General features: G+C 40.5%; 1 protein-coding gene across 1 annotated transcript in view; it reads right to left on the reverse strand.

Moving 5' to 3' along the window:
• Window positions 1-15: 15 nt before the first annotated feature.
• The window catches only part of LOC103513060 (neprilysin-2-like), a 23,378-nt gene continuing 7,255 nt past the window's right edge, over window positions 16-16,138 (reverse strand). The window contains exons 4-10 of the mRNA XM_026826361.1: window positions 14,842-15,051; window positions 10,392-10,568; window positions 7,594-7,854; window positions 2,004-2,195; window positions 1,838-1,906; window positions 784-975; window positions 16-110 (exon numbers count right to left, since the gene is read on the reverse strand). Of these exons, the coding sequence (XP_026682162.1) occupies window positions 16-110; window positions 784-975; window positions 1,838-1,906; window positions 2,004-2,195; window positions 7,594-7,854; window positions 10,392-10,568; window positions 14,842-15,051 (1,196 nt within the window). The remainder of the gene's footprint in view (window positions 111-783; window positions 976-1,837; window positions 1,907-2,003; window positions 2,196-7,593; window positions 7,855-10,391; window positions 10,569-14,841; window positions 15,052-16,138) is intronic.

Consider the following 16,138-nt stretch of genomic DNA (forward strand, 5'->3'; position numbering starts at 1 on the left):
TTATTATTTTGATACCTACCTCTTATGTTTGGACACGGCGCGCGCGAAGTCCAGATAACTCGAGATGTTTGCGTCCATAGTGGCGTAGTATTGTTCGAGCTTGGAGTCATCTGGAAGGTAGAAACTCTACTACCACTCACGTCACGTGAAGTCATGGGGAGTCAGAAAGATGTAGTTCAAAGTTTTCCCATAAGGCTAGCCACTCATTATCAGGTAGACCTGACAGGTACACTTGATCAGGTATAAGAACCTGACACCTCATGAGCACACACTATATCAGCTAGACCTGATCAGGTATACCTGTCGTCAGGTCTATCTGATAGTGAGTGGCTGGCCAAAGATAGTTGAAAACTGAGAACTGATCAGGTGTACCTGATAGAACCGCCACACACTCATCAGGTCTGTCAGGCGTTCAATTGGAACTGATCGAAATTTCATCAGGTATCAGTTCGCCTCATAGACATACTATTATTGCAAACATACACTATCGGGTACAACTGATATCAGTTGTACCTCTCAGCTCTACCTGATAGTGAATGGCTGGCCTAAGATTGTATAGGTACCTAATTTCGTTCAGGACAGCCGCACTACTATCACGTGACGTAACGTGATGGTAGTGTGGATGTCCTACAATCTTATGGGAAAACTTTCAACTACATCTTTCAACTTCACGTGACGTGACAATGGTGTGTTCTTACCTTGGGATTGTAGGTAATTTCGTTCAGGACAGCCACACTACTATCACGTTACGTGACGTGACGTGACGTGATAGTGTGCTTTTACCTAACAGTTCTTGTGGATAGGCGACGTAAGGGATGATGGCTTTGACTTTGTCTTGTGCTGCTAAACGGGTATTGGGGTCCATCCAGTCTACAGTGGAGAGATACTTGTATGTTTCGTCCAGAATGAGACGCACCATGGTCTCTACGTTAGCTTTGGCATCTTGGTTGAAGTATTTGCGGATGTAGAGGGCACCTGTGGGAGAAAAGGGACTTTTCAGTCTCTTTCTTGCAGTATGAACAGGGTATATTCTATTCTATTCTGTGAAGTACGATTCAGCTGGATTTTCTTTTTAGGATGTAAAACGATGACTTTTGACTTTCGGAAACTGAACACCAGACCTTCTATGACTCATACACAGAAAGCCCACTCCGAGGCTTAGGTGTAGGGGCAAACAGCCCTGAAGGATGGACTAAGCTCCTACGAATGGTTAGAAATGTGCCATTATAGATTTCCAATGGTTTAGTACAGCTTCAAACTGAGACTTCTTAGCGAGGACCACAATCAGAATTTAAACGTTGTTTAGATGTGTCTCTTGGATTAAGCAAAGGATCGCCAACCCGTCGATCGCGAGCTACCGGTAGCGTGCGAGAGGTTTTCTTATAGCTCGCGGACAGTCGCAACTCAAGTTGAGAGCAAGCAACTATTATGTACGGTGTAAATTTTCGGTTCCCAGACTAACAGGTAGCTCGCCAAGTGTCTCCTAGTCATTCGATTAGATCGCGACCATGAAAGGTTGGTGACCGCTGGATTAAGCATTTTAAGCAATCTGATTGGTTGATTTCAAACTTTAGCCAATGAGATTGTCCAATCAAAAAGTTAACTCAAATGTTCTGGCCATATTTCAACGGGTTACTTTCTGGTGTTCTCGTGTTGACCCAGCACCTAAATGGGAAGTATTGTGTCTCTTCTCGCCCCACCGACGAGCTACGATGGATGGGCATGCTACGACACAGGCCACATGCGTCTAATGTAGCAGTTGTTTCATTGCTACGAAATAAAAATGGCGGTGGAACACTCATCTTTTAAAATTCATTCAAAAAATTGAGGAACTCACCAACAGCGATGTCCAAGTCTTTCGTCTCGTCAACACACTCTTGCCATCGTGGCTTTCTCGCGGTAACTCCTCTCGTTCTGGCCATTGAGGAACTCACCAACAGCAATGTCCAAGTCTTTCGTCTCGTCAACACACTCTTGCCATCGTGGCTTTCTCGCGGTAACTCCTCTCAGGGTCGAACTGAACTTGAAGTACCTATTATTCATCTCCTCAGTGAGATAGGTACTACTGAAGCTCATCACTTGCCATAGGAGATAGTTTGCGAGAACACGTTTCGGTGTGGCTTTGAGGAGTGGTTCGAAACTTCGAAAGAAGTCCGGAGCTTCGAGGTTGACAACCTCGTCGGGTTTGACAGGACCTATGAAAAGAAAATTTAATTATGAAAATGAAGAAGAATAAAACAAATCAAATCATGAATTATTTGTGAAGACCTCATGAAAGCAAACCCAAAGGCCATCCACGTTGCCAATTTCTGGAAATTCCAGATCTGATGTTGAAGTTTGTTTCCGGACACGGAAAGTAAGTAATTATTTGTGTTGAAGCAATAGCCTCTTTACAACTTTGTGGGTATCACAGTATTACAAGTCTTTTTTTTTATTTTTTTTTTTTTTAAGAGGTTTGACAGAGGGAACTGTAACTGCTATGGTCTTATCGTCCCAAAATCGAAGAGAGAAGGAAGACAGGAAAAAGTATCAACTATTGATGGTTGAAGTGGTTTGTCAGGACAGATAAGTGGGAGGCAAGCTCTCAGAACAAGTCATCTACTATCCCTTCCTAAATTTATTATTAGTGGCATTCATATTCTAAGCGGTATAATTCAATAGTTAGGTACTTCTGTTGAGATTGGCTCTTCAGTTTATCAGAGAAATACCTACTGTGATCACTACTCCACCAAGGCAGTCTTACTAACATCTTTCCTCTGAATATTTCAGTTGTACAGATTCCTCACCAGAAGAACCAATTCCGTTGTATGTTTAGGATTAATGTATGCTTCTATCTTCTATACGAATATCTAGTGCTGTGATATCTAAATATTTGTCTTTTCTTTTAAGACGAGAGCTACGTTGAATTTTGAAAGTCACTTCCTTTGCCTTTTGCTTTATCATTTGCTGAACAAAAATAAGTAGGTACCTAAGTAAGTATTTATAAGCTGATGTAGGTACCTGCTTATACTTAATACTTACGCGTCGTACTTAAACAAAAGAGAAATAAGAAAGCGTAGGTACCCAGTACCCACTCAACAAAGATTAACAGTGAGAGTGAGGGTAGAAACACACTGCTATCACTTCACGTGAGCTCATGGGTCATGGGGAGTGAGATAGATGATGTTCAAACTTCTCTCAAAAACTAACTACCAAGGTAGGTAAATAACAATGATGTTCAAATTTCTCTCACAAACTAACTACCAAGGTAGGTAACTAACAATAAAAATTCTTAAAGTCACTCGCCGGAAACGGTTCTGCAATAGAACCCACCCCTGTACACAAAAAGCCCACTCAGATGGCTTAGATCAGGCTTGTCCAACCCGCGGCCCGCGAGCTCATTTTTGCGGCCCGCGAAGGCCCGCCTAAAAAAATGAACGAAAATGAGAAATAACAGTAAATATACTAAATAAAATAATTAATGCATGAAAATTTTCAAATTTATGAAAATTATCCCAGTTCCAGTTTACCTTACAAATTTCATAGTTAGTTTCTAATTCTAGGTACCATCAAATGCCATAAGTTTTCATAATAAAATAAAATTATATTATAATTACATTACACCAGGCCAGCGCCCCCCCGTGGAGTTTGTTTTTTGCGGCCCGCCAAACTCTCTACCTTGCGTCTCTTGCGGCCCTCGGGTGCCCTAAGGTTTTGGGACAACCCTGGCTTGTGAATGTAGGGGGCAAACAGCCCTCAAAATCGGGTCAAGGAGTCATACGAATCTTCTATTTTTTACAATATCGCCTGCGGCGAGTGGGGGCTTAATCTTTGGTTTTCGTTATCTACTCGCGCCTACGGGGAAGGAGAGTGATAGGTAAGTATATAATCACGTCGTGTGGTCCGTCAAAGGTCAACACTTGCAAAATTGGCCCGCGCTATGATGGAGTTTGAGTTTAACAACCCCTGATCAAAGTAGAGAATGAAAAGTGCATTTAATACTCTCTAAGCACAACTTGATATATAGAATATATAGTTAATGGAAAGTGTGGAGTTGCATAGACTATCACTCTAGAGTTGATGTGCAGTGTAGACTGTAGACAAGGGACGGGGAGGTCTACAGTCAAGGGACGCGGAGGTCTACAGTCATTTATTATTCATAATCCAGAGTTCCGCCATTTGTTTTGTGTTGGTGATGGTCGCCATTTTCCCAGTGGACTAATATTTACCTACCATAGCCAAAGAGCAGTGGTTCCCAAACTTTGTTTATACGCGGACCCCCCCTTTTTTACCTACCTATGCCTATGCCATAGAACGACGGTTCCCAAACTTTGTTTATACGCGGACTCCTTTTTACTTTTCTTATTTTATTTTTATTTATTTATTTTTCATTTATTTATTTATTTTTTTGGCTATTTATTTATTTATTTTTTTTTTTTTTTTTGGCTAGGTACTTTTACAATAGGTACCTATTTTATGTGATCTTCCAGGGGTCTTTGAGTTAAGGCAATAGGCCATAGGGTATTGTAATGCAAACAGAAGGTGTTGGTACCTAAAGAAAATATCCAAGGTAAAATCGTTTGGTTATGCCTTCTCAGTGTACCTATCGTCCTATCAATTTAATAGAAAGTAAAGACAGTAAAAAAAGCAGGTATAGGTATCTAATGACAACACAAAAAAAGCCATGAAAATCCGGCTTAAAAAAATAGCTTTCCCTCCAAAAAAACTGATGGCAGCATAAAAAAAAGCATTAAATGTCTTACCTGATTCAAAAAGGATGAATCCAAATTCCCATAAAAATAAACCAACACTTTAAAAACCGTAAAAGATTTACGCACGAAAGTAAAATTTCATACACGAATAAATTTCCGCACGTAAAAAATGCGTAAAGGAGAAGAATAATTGAAAAATAGAAAGTAAGAAGGGGATTTAACTAAAAACTCCGCACACTGCGACAAAAATTACCCCAAAATTTCCAAACCTTCAGGCCTGAAAAGGCAGCAGAAATTGAATTTTTTCGGACCAAAGGCAATTTTTGGGGAAAAAAGAAATTTTTGGGCACACCAAACTTTCGATCTTTTTTTCCTTCAAGGAAATTTTAAAAAAGCGGTACGACGCAATGACGGTAAAACGCGACGCTTTGGCGTTCGTCGGCCGACTGACTGATGAGTCGAAACGTAAACATAATTTCGCGGAAGTAAAAGAGAAATGTTTCGAAATTTCCAAAACACCACTATCGAGAGAAGAGAGGGCAGTGGCGGAGGTGTGATAGAGGGGCGGAGTTAGAGGTGCGAGGGGATCGAAGGCACACTACCATCACGTCACGTGACGTTACGTGGCGTGATAGTAGTGTGGTTGTCCTGAACAAAATTACCTACAATATTATGGGAAAACTTTGGACTACGTCTTTGGCTTCACGTGACGTGAAGTGATGGTAGTGTGTTTGGGGATATCAAACTAAATGTCTCCTTTGTAATCGATTTCCATATTACAATAACATTTTACAGTGGTAATGCCGCCATTGGTCGCTACTCCATTAAAGTAGCTACCTATACTCAATAAATTGTCCTCACGACTACGCAAGCTGAGTGCACCCCGAACTCCAAGGAAGTCGAAAAAACTTCGATCCCGTCAGGGCATCGAACCCAAGAACTCTTTCCAAATAATTTAAAACGGCTATTTCTCAAAACTCAGTTTCACACCTTTCCTCGCTCATTCATTTTCCACTTGCCATTCAATTTCGAATGGCGAATGGTATTTCGAAGCAATTTGTTGTGTTCTGTCAGTTTGGATGGAAGAATTTTGTTTTCATTACGAGGTAGGTAGGTAACAGTAACAAATAATGTAGGTTTAGGAGAGGTTCCCTACCTAATACCCACTCTACACTTAGGGAGTTAGGGTAAGGTAATTTACTCGCCCGATATTCAGGGTAACGTAATTTACTCGTCCGATATTCAGGGTAACGTAATTTACTCGTCCCATATTCAGGGTAAGGTAATTTACTCGCCCGATATTCAGGGTAAGGTAATTTACTCACCCGATATTCAGGGTAAGCTAATTTACTCGCCCGATATTCAGTGTAAGCTAATTTACTCGTCCGATATTCAGGGTAACGTAATTTACTCGCCCGATATTCAGTGTAAGGTAATTTACTCGCCCGATATTCAGGGTAAGCTAATTTACTCGCCCGGTATTCAGGGTAAGCTAATTTACTCGCCCGGTATTCAGGGTAAGCTAATTTACTCGCCCGATATTCAGAGTAAGGTACCCGTGTTCTACAGCCTGGAACGGAGTTTTTTTTTCGTCTTCATCTTCTTCTTCTTCTTCTTCTTCTTCTTCTTCTTCTTCTTCTTCTTCTTCTTCTTCTTCTTCTTCTTCCTCCTCCTTCTTTTATAGACCTGTTAGGTACAGGCGAAACATGCTTCCCATTTGTAGGATATATTTGGTGAAAATATGAAGGCCCGTTTGGCCCCAAACATTTCCTGATTTGTTGTAGCCTCCGTGGCCGAGTGGGCATCACACAAGGCTTGCTGACCGCAGGTCCTGGGTTCGATTCTCGGCGGGGTGACAGTTTTTCAGCTCGACTGACAAAACGGTAAAGTTATCTTAGCATAATTTAATAGAATAATGTGATGTTCACACATTTTTTTTTTTTTTTTTTTTTTTTTTTTTTTCAAGCCCTTTTCTTGGGGGTGTTGGGGGGGGCCCCCCCCACACATTTTTTTTTTTTTTTTTTTTTTTTTGTCCTAAGCTCTATGCTTGGATGAGTTTGGGGTGCACTCAGCCTCGTGAGGATAACTGATTAACTAGTTTAAAAGGTCCCCTGAGGAAATCAAAGAGTTAACGCCACGTATCAACACCAAATGAAATTCAAGACATTTCAGTTAGTTAAAAAGGCGAAGAGTAGTAGAGGGAGAGAAACAGAAAGGGGGAGGGAGGAGAAAGAGGGGAGGAAAGAGGAAGAGAGACAGAAAGAAAAGAAGGAGAATAGAAAGAGGAGAAAGAAAAAGAGAGAAAGAGGGGGGGTGGAGGGGAGAGATGGATAGGAAGAGGGAAAGGGAGAAAAGGAGGAAGAAACGGAAAAAAAGAGAGAGACAGAGAGAGAGGAAGAGAAAGAGAGAGAGAGAGAAAGAGAGAGGAAGAGAAAGCAAAAGAGAGAGAGAGAGGAGGTAAGGGTTGATTTGTTTTCCAAAAAGGTACCTGCATATTTTCTAACCTAATTTTTTCCTTTCTTCAAATTTGAATTTTCCCTCTCTCCCTCTCTTTCTCTCTTTCCCTCAAAATGGTATTCTTTTCCGCACGTTTATTTTCGTTTTCTCTCTCTCTTTCCCTCCCTCCCTCTCCCTCTCTTTTTAACTTGACAAGTTTGCGTCAACGTCAATTTAATTCAGTTTGGTTGGAGGAACAGTTGAGTAAAGAATAGATAAAGAAGAAGGGAGAGAAGTTGAACAAGAAAGAGAGGAGAGGAAGAAGAATTAGGAAGAGGAAAGAGGAAAATGAGGTGAAGAAGAAGAAAGGAGGAGGACAAAGACAAAAAAGGAGGAGAAGGAAGAGAAAAAGGAAAATAGAAAAAAAGAAGGCCAATAATAATCTTCTGGCCATTGAGGAACTCACCAACAGCGATGTCCAAGTCTTTCGTCTCGTCAACACACTCTTGCCATCGTGGCTTTCTCGCGGTAACTCCTCTCAGGATCGCACTGAACTTGAAGTGCCTATTATTCATCTCCTCAGTGAGATAGGTACTACTGAAGCTCATCACTTGCCATAGGAGATAGTTTGCGAGGACGCGTTTCGGTGTTGAATTGAGGAGAGGTTCGAAACTTTGAAAAAAGTCCGGGGCTTCGAGATTGACAACCTCGTCGGGTTTGACAGGACCTATGAAAAGAAAATTGAATTATGAAAAAGGAAGAAGAATAAAACAAATCAAATCATGAATTATTTGTGAAGACCTCATGAAAGCAAACCCAAAGGCCATCCACGTTGCCAATTTCTGGAAATTCAAGATCTGATGTTGAAGTTTGTTTCCGGACACGGAAAGTAAGTAATTATTTGTGTTGAAGCAATAACCTCTTTACAACTTTGTGGGTATCACAGTATTACAAGTCTCTTTTTTTATTTATTTATTTTTTTTTAAAGAGGTTTGACAGAGGGAACTGTAACTGCTATGGTCTTATCGTCCCGAAATCGAAGAGAGAAGGAAGACAGGATAGGAGAAAGCCAGCCGTTCCGAGAACGAACATTATACCATCAGGATAAAATCCGCCCCGGGCGGGAATCGAACCCACGGCCTAGCGCTTACAAGGCAGACGCACTACCAACCAAACTAACTAGGCTGGCAAATACTCGATTAGACATTAGAACCTCTAATTTGTTGAAATGGTAGCACCAAAAAATTATGAAACGAATGCGATCGCCTCGTCTTATACGCAAATTCATTTTCCTCTCATTCAGCATTCACGAGCCGCACTTCCATTGTTCAGAATACATACAGACATACACCAATAAGCCCGAAGCTATCTCTGGATCATATGTTCCCCTCCGATCATTTTCACATGGAGCTTAAAACAGATCGCTAAACCCCACAAGCACAAATACAGAAAAAAATTCCATGTATTTAGAATTTGCCCTTTTTTTGTTTGCTCTCTCAGATACAAAAAAAAAAGCGAAATTTGAAAAATTCAATCAGAAATTTTCCCACAGATAAACAAGAAGATTTAACAACTTTTTTTTTTCCATGAAAAATATGTACATATGTGCCTCGTATAGGATGCGTACAAGCTTTTGTCGTATTACTAGTGTATTATAAATTAAAATATACAGTTTGTCCTGATATCAGTTTTTATGAAGAGCTGGCAACATGGTTGATCATACGTACCTACCTACACATATGAGTTTTTATACATTAAAGTTCTTTTTAATCATCCAGTATATAAGCTCATTTTCATTTTAAAGTATGTACCTACATAATTCGCCAGTTGGAATAAAATGTGCCTGCAGATCGGAGTATCAGACAAAAACAAAAAAGAACCAAATGAAAATGATATCTTTTTAAACGAAAACACAGCAAAAACAAATTTTAGCTTTTTCCCTCGAAAGCACCCAAAAGCCTTCTTTTTTTCGCTCTAATGGCGTAATAATTATTACATTTTGAAAAGAAAAAAAAAAAATCTCTAAAATCTGTACACAGGTTGTGAAGTTATGTGAACCTCATTCCAGTTTTGTCTAGAAATAAACATCATAACGAAATAAGCCTTAAGAATGAAAACATAAAAAAGGTTATTTTAAAACAGCTGTAAAATCCCTGAGCATGAAATGAGGTTAAGCCTCCAAGAATAAATAGAGAGACTCTTCACTGGAAGCTGGAGGGTAATCATGAGGTGAGGTGAGTGGTCGCCTGGGCCATTAAAAAAAAAAATAATAATAATAATAATAAACCCCTATTACACATCTAAATTCTCGATTCAATGGAGAATTGAGAATATAAACATCGGCAGGGGTTGAACCCGAGCACCTCTGTTTACCAAGAGGAATATATTGTAAAACGAAAGCAATCTCCGTGCCCGAGTGGGTATCAAACTAAAAGTGACTACAAATTACGGGGACCAACGGACCATTTTCAGTCTGTTGCGATCGGTCAGGTTTTTTTTTTTTTTTTTTTTTTTTTTTTTTTTTTTTTACGGAAAAAATTCTTAAAATCACAAGAGAACTCGAAAAATGCTAACGTTCCGAGCAACACTGCACATGGTGAAATGGTCTGTCGTGTCGGACCAAAAATAAAATTCGTTTGGAATGGTCCGGAGGGGCGGTAAATTTTGTCCGCCGCGCCGGACAATATCCGGACCAAATATTGGTCCGGTCCAGTCCAGTCCGTCTAATGGTTCGGAGCTGACTCACCGACTGACTAGTGCACTGAAAAGAGTAGTTCTTTTACTAACTTACTGCTTACAAATCCCTTTACACTCACTCCGTTCAAACACTTACTAACCAGCCTAGCAAGCTGGCAGTTCTTCAAAGGGTTCTCTCTGCTTTTAAAGACCAAGCACAAGTCCTCACGATGGTTGACTGCGGTTCAGGACGAGCCAGCCAAATTAACATGGCTAGAGCTAGAGACCATCACCCCGGTGTATAGCAGATACAAAAAGACATCTTTTCTTTATTCTGCTATCGCCATTCGGCGAAAGCTAAAGCCGCTACAACAACAACAACAATGAAGGGTAAAACCTCCCGCATTATAAACCTTTGTTACGGTAGCAAAGGGAAGAAGGGCATAGAACTGTAAAGGGATACCCGATTTTGGAAAATATTCTCTCACAGTGAAGGGTCTTGAACTTGGGCGGAACTTAACGTTAAAAAAGAGAGGTACAGGGTGGTCTTACTTGATGAACCGTCAGAGTTCGGCGTTTATTATTTACCTTCTTTCATATAACTTTTTTCCACCAGTGTCTCTGGCTGATCTACGTGTATCATGTATTGGTCTTTCCTCACTTTATACACGTAAGTTTTCAGCAGAGAATATATCGGGAAGCCAAGGCGACGGAATTCATACGTTGTGGTCTCCCAGCTGAACGCTGACTCGTTCCAAGAACTGCCTGGAAAATAGAACAAGAACAATTAATGTCGACCGGCCGTTGATCGACATGAATGAATGAATGAATGAATATTTACAGTATATTTTGACGAATAGATTACAATCGTATAAATACTTGGTCATCCTATAAAAAAAAAAGAACAAATAATAATAATATAAAATATAGACAATGTTAGTTCTGATAAAGAGAAAAAGAAAGTATTTAAATAGGTACTAGATATAGTTCATAATGTGGTTAATTAAATATGGTTCATAATATGGCATTATTTTCTGTTTGTATATAAATATAGAGATTTTACAATATAGGTATTTAATGAGCGACATTGACCCCCTATATCACTAAAATGATATGTCATTCAATTCTTCAAATTTGTATGGTGCGCGTTTTATAATTTCTTCAATAACTTTTTGTTTGAATTGTGTATGATTTAATGCTTTGGTTTCTTCTTTTAGACTATTGTAGTATTTGATTCCGTTGTATTTTGCTGTTTTTTCTAGGAATGATGTTCTATGTAGTGGCAATGTTATATTTTGTGCTTGTCTGGTGTTGTATTGGTGGTTATCAGTGTGTTGATGTAGGGTGTCTTTTGTTTTGTGTATGTATAGTAGTGTTTCTATGTAGTACAGCCCATAGTATGTATGTATTTCTTTTTTGATGAATGTTTGTTTCACTGATTTTCTACTTCCTTTTCTGTATATTTTCCTGAGTATTCTTTTTTGTAGTGTTAGGATTCTTTTATGTTTGGTGTTTGCTCCCCATACCGTTATTCCGTATCTTATTGTGCTCTCTCCGTATGCATAGTAATACGATAAAAGTGATTTTTTGTTCATAGTGTTTCTGAGTTGGCCGATTATAAAACATAGTTGGGCAAGTTTTTTACATATGTTTTCTGTGTGTGATTTCCATGATAGTGTTTGGTCGATGTTTATTCCCAGATATCGTATTTCATCTACTGGTTTGATTTCTTCGTTGTTGATTTTTAGGTTTAGATCTTTTATGTTTTGCTTTTTTATACTATATATTATGTAGTTTGATTTTGGTAGGCTAGGAATCATTTGATTTTCGTTACACCATGCTATAAACTTTTCTATTATGTGTGTTGCTTTTGTTTTCATGTCGTCGTAAGTTTTTGATGTTATGGTTATGTTTATGTCATCCGCGAAAATTACAATTTTTTCATCTTCATTATTTACTATGTTAGGTATATCATTTATGTATGTTAGAAAGAGGTTAGGTCCTAGGTTCGAGCCTTGGCTTATTCCGTGTTTTATTGTTTTGGTGTCTGAGTATTGGTTTTGTATTTTTACTTGAATTTTCCGTCTATCTAGAAAGGTGTTTATCCAGTCGTTTTCTTTGTTTTTTATTCCAAGTTTATTTAGTTTTTCTAGTAAGATCTCTTTGGATACCACGTCAAAGGCTGCGGTTAGGTCAAAATATAGTGTCATTACTAGGAGTCCTTTATCCATACTATCTATCACGTGTTCTATTAGTTCTAGGCATGCTGTAGAAGTTGAATGGTTTGTTCTAAATCCGTGTTGGTGTTTTGATAGGAGGTTGTTTTCATTGAGGTGTTTAAGTAAACGGTTGGTGTATGCTATCTGGTATATTTTGGCTATGTTTGAAGTTTTGTATATGGGTCGATAGTTTTTTATGTTTTCTCTATCTTCTTTTTTATATTTAGGGTGTATAATTGATGTGTTTATGATTGCTGGATATATTCCGTCCTCAAATGATTTGTTAATGAGTTTTGATAGTGGTGATCCCTTGAGGATAAAGTCCGCCTCGGGCGGAAATTGAACCCGCGGCCTAGCGCTTTACAAGGCAGACGAGCTACCTTCCAAGCGAACTAGGTTGGGAACTTCCCCCTTTAATGAACTGCTCAGACAATGAGTTTCCGTGTCTTGAAGTCGGATACCTATACGGAAGTAGTTTCAAAAAATTTGCGGCATAAAATGTTTTGGTATTTACCACTGGACCAACCGGGGGCACGGTTGGTCCAGTGGTAACGCTCTTGCTTGCCATGCAGAAGGTCTCGGGTTCGAATCCCACCATCGACAAAAATTTGTACTCGTTTTTCAATTGCAAATATTTCAACGGGTTACTTTCTGGTGTTCTCGTGTTGACCCAGCACCTAAATGGGAAGTATTGTGTCTCTTCTCGCCCATCTGATGAGAGGCATACTACGGGATGGGCATGCTACGACACAGACCACAAGCGTCCAATGTAGCAGTTGTTTCATCGCTACGATACTACGGGACGGGCATGCTACGACACAGACCACTTGCGTCCAATGTAGCAGTTGTTTCATTGCTACGAAATAAAAACGGCGGTGGATATGTGTAAATAATGACTGAGTTAGAAAGAAACAATCAATAAAATTTATTGACTGACTGCCCAAAGTTTGGGTTGCCAAAACTACACAGTACAGATTTTTTTTAAGAGTTTTGATTCCACTATTTTTCTTTCTTTTTTTTTTAAGAGGTTTGATAGAGGGACCTGTAATTGCTAAGGTCTTATCGTCCCGAAAGCGAAGAGCGAAGGAAAACAGGATTGAAGAAAGCCAGCCGTTCCGAGAACGAACCTTTTCCCTTGAGGATAAAGTCCGCCTCGGGCGGAAATTGAACCCGCGGCCTAGCGCTTTACAAGGTAGACGCGCTACCTTCCAAGCGAACTAGGTTGGGAACTTCCCCCTTTAATGAACTGCTCAGACAATGAGTTTGCGTGTCCTGACTCCTGAAGTCGGATACCTATACGGAAGTAGTTTCAAAAAAATCGCGGCATAAAATGCTTTGGTATTTACTGAAAGGAGATATTGAAATTATTGAATCGTACAAAGTTGGTGAAGATTTGCGAGGGTCGATGGTCTCGGCGGGGGTCAATAGTCCAATAAAAAATCAAGGGTATCTAAAGAAGCAGGAAGTTTCAGGCTCCCTTGTGGACACACTGATGCGATGGTCACCCTTGTGGACGCGTCCTTACCTCCCTGATCATCAGCAAGTGTTCTTATGGCCAACGTTGGGTCCGTTTCACGTTTACTTCGAAGTTTTGACGTTCGCGCACCTCTCCGCGACACACTTGATATTGATAGCAAGCGAAGGCAATAACTACGAATACCTAAAGTAAAACTTTTCCATACCTTTTAAGGTAGGATACGGGAGAAAGTGTGTGCTGGGAACGAATGGAAAAGGCTGACTAGAAACGTTCACCCCGTTAATAACTTGAAAAGGCGAAGAGGAAGAAGAAGAAGAAAACAAAAGGGGTATTTTTGTAACCAACGAAGTACCTAGAAGAAGGAAGTATTTCAAATATCAAGTCGCAACCTTGACAAGAACGAATTAGGCATCTTGATTGCTAACGTTCAATAGAATATGGCACCAGAAGAAGAAAAAAATCTTGACGAAGTTCTCACCAGAAAACTCGTGGTTAAAGATGATCCACTCATCTGGCTTAGCCCGAGTAGGCAGTACCAACATAGCCTCCCCTGGGTTAATGGCACCGGTCGCTATGCGCATTTATATGTCATAGCTACTCATTTTCCTCACGAGGCTGAGTGGGCCCCGCAACAGCCCACGGAATCAATTATTTGCATGATACAATTTCTTGGCCCCGCCGGGAATCGAACCCGGGTCTCCCGCGTGCAAGGCGAGTGCAGTGACCACTACGCCATGGGAGCTGACGCCATTCCCCCGGGAATCGAACCCGGGTCTCCCGCGTGCAAGGCGAGCGCAGTGACCACTACGCCATGGGAGCTGAAGATTGGATTTCCTCACGAGGCTGAGTGGGCCCCGCAACAGCCAGTCACGGGATCAATCATTTGCATGATACAAATTTCTTGACCCTGCCGGGATTCGAACCCGGGTCTCCCGCGTGCAAGGCGAGCGCAGTGACCACTACGCCATGGGAGCTGACTGAAACGAGATCGAGTGGCCCCGCAACAGCCAGTCACGGAATCAATCATTTGGATGATACAAATTTCTTGACCCCGCCGGGAATCGAACCCGGGTCCGCTGAGTGGGCCCCACAACAGCCAGTCACGGGATCAATCATTTGCATGATACAAATTTCTTGACCCCGCCGGGAATCGAACCCGGGTCTCCCGCGCGTGCAACGCGAGCACAGGTGACCCCTAACCAGGGAGCTGACCCATCGTCATAATCTGCAGAAGACTACTTAAGCTGGCATTGCTGCAAATGCCTTGATATCCTCTATTGTTTAGATTACTTATACTTAACCGGTTATACAGGCCGTGAAGGTCCAAATCTTTAGTTTATACCTTCCAAAACGGGCCACCCTCCCAGCGTCTTCAGGAGAGATTTGATCTGGTCCAAACCTTGCTGCTCTCTCTGCGATACATTCATACAGACGCTGTACAGACGTTTGGCGATCCGAAACGGTCTGATGTCAGAGTCCTGAATCGGTTCTTGCAGGATGTCCCTGAGCTGAACTTTCACATGATCTTCAATGGCGCTGTACTCGGATAACTCTGAAATGGAAATATGTGTAAATAATGATGGAGTTAGAAAGAAACAATCAACAAAATTTATTGACTGACTGCCCAAAGTTTGGGTTGCCAAAACTACACATTACTACTTAACTAGGTTGACAACCTTCACACATGATCTTCAATGGCGCTGTACTCGGATAACTCTGAAATGGAAATATAGAATAGAATATAATATACCCTGTTTACACTGCCAGAATGAGACTGAAAAGTCCCTTTACTCCCGCAGTCTAAACAAGGTCTCATGCATTTGGTACAAAATAGGTGTAATTTTTTATAAATTAAAACCTTGCTTAAATTAAAAAAAAAATAAATAAAAAAAAACAAAGACAAAGACGAAAAAAATACAGCAGAAATATGTGTAAATAATGACCGAGTTAGAAAGAATAGAGTAGTTTGCCTCGCAAGAAACGCCAAAAAAGCCTTAGTGGCGCGGCCACAACGGCGATCATAGATCATAGACCATCACCGTGGCAACGAACACCCTAGAAAAAATACTCGGCTCAATAATTGCTCAATAATCAAGAAATTATTTCTTGATTTTCTGCGAGGGTTGATACTATGGTCAAGGCTCCGTTGAGGACACTTCTATTCATTAGCATGGTTTGTTTATTTTCTCTTGGGTCGATACTAGGCTATGGTCGATGGTCGGTTTTCCGTTATGGACGCCTACTTATCCAGGACAGGTTGGTACTTACCTAGTAGTTTGTACTTAGTGAACAGTACTAGATCTGACAAGAGCTGTACTCGGTTCATCACAGGGATGTGAGAATAGTTGGTAGGTGAGGTCAGATAGGAGGCGATGGTGGCGTAGTTCCTTGCGTCATACACCACACTGTATAGCCCTGGAAACCGGTTTTTATTTTTTTGACGAAATCTCAGGCTAAAGTTTTTGCGTTTTTTAGTGACGGGAGTTTTACTCTCGAGTCGTAGACCTCACATTAACCTCACCCAGCCTGAAGAGGGTCAGAAAATTCTAACAGCACGCGATTTTTTTTTTTTTTTTTTTTTTTTTTTTAAAATGAGTGTTTCCCCCCCGTTTTTTTTTTGTAGGGATAAAAAAATCTCA

This window comes from Diaphorina citri, unplaced genomic scaffold, assembly GCF_000475195.1.
Source record: "Diaphorina citri unplaced genomic scaffold, Diaci psyllid genome assembly version 1.1 scaffold919, whole genome shotgun sequence".
NCBI lineage: Eukaryota > Metazoa > Arthropoda > Insecta > Hemiptera > Psyllidae > Diaphorina > Diaphorina citri.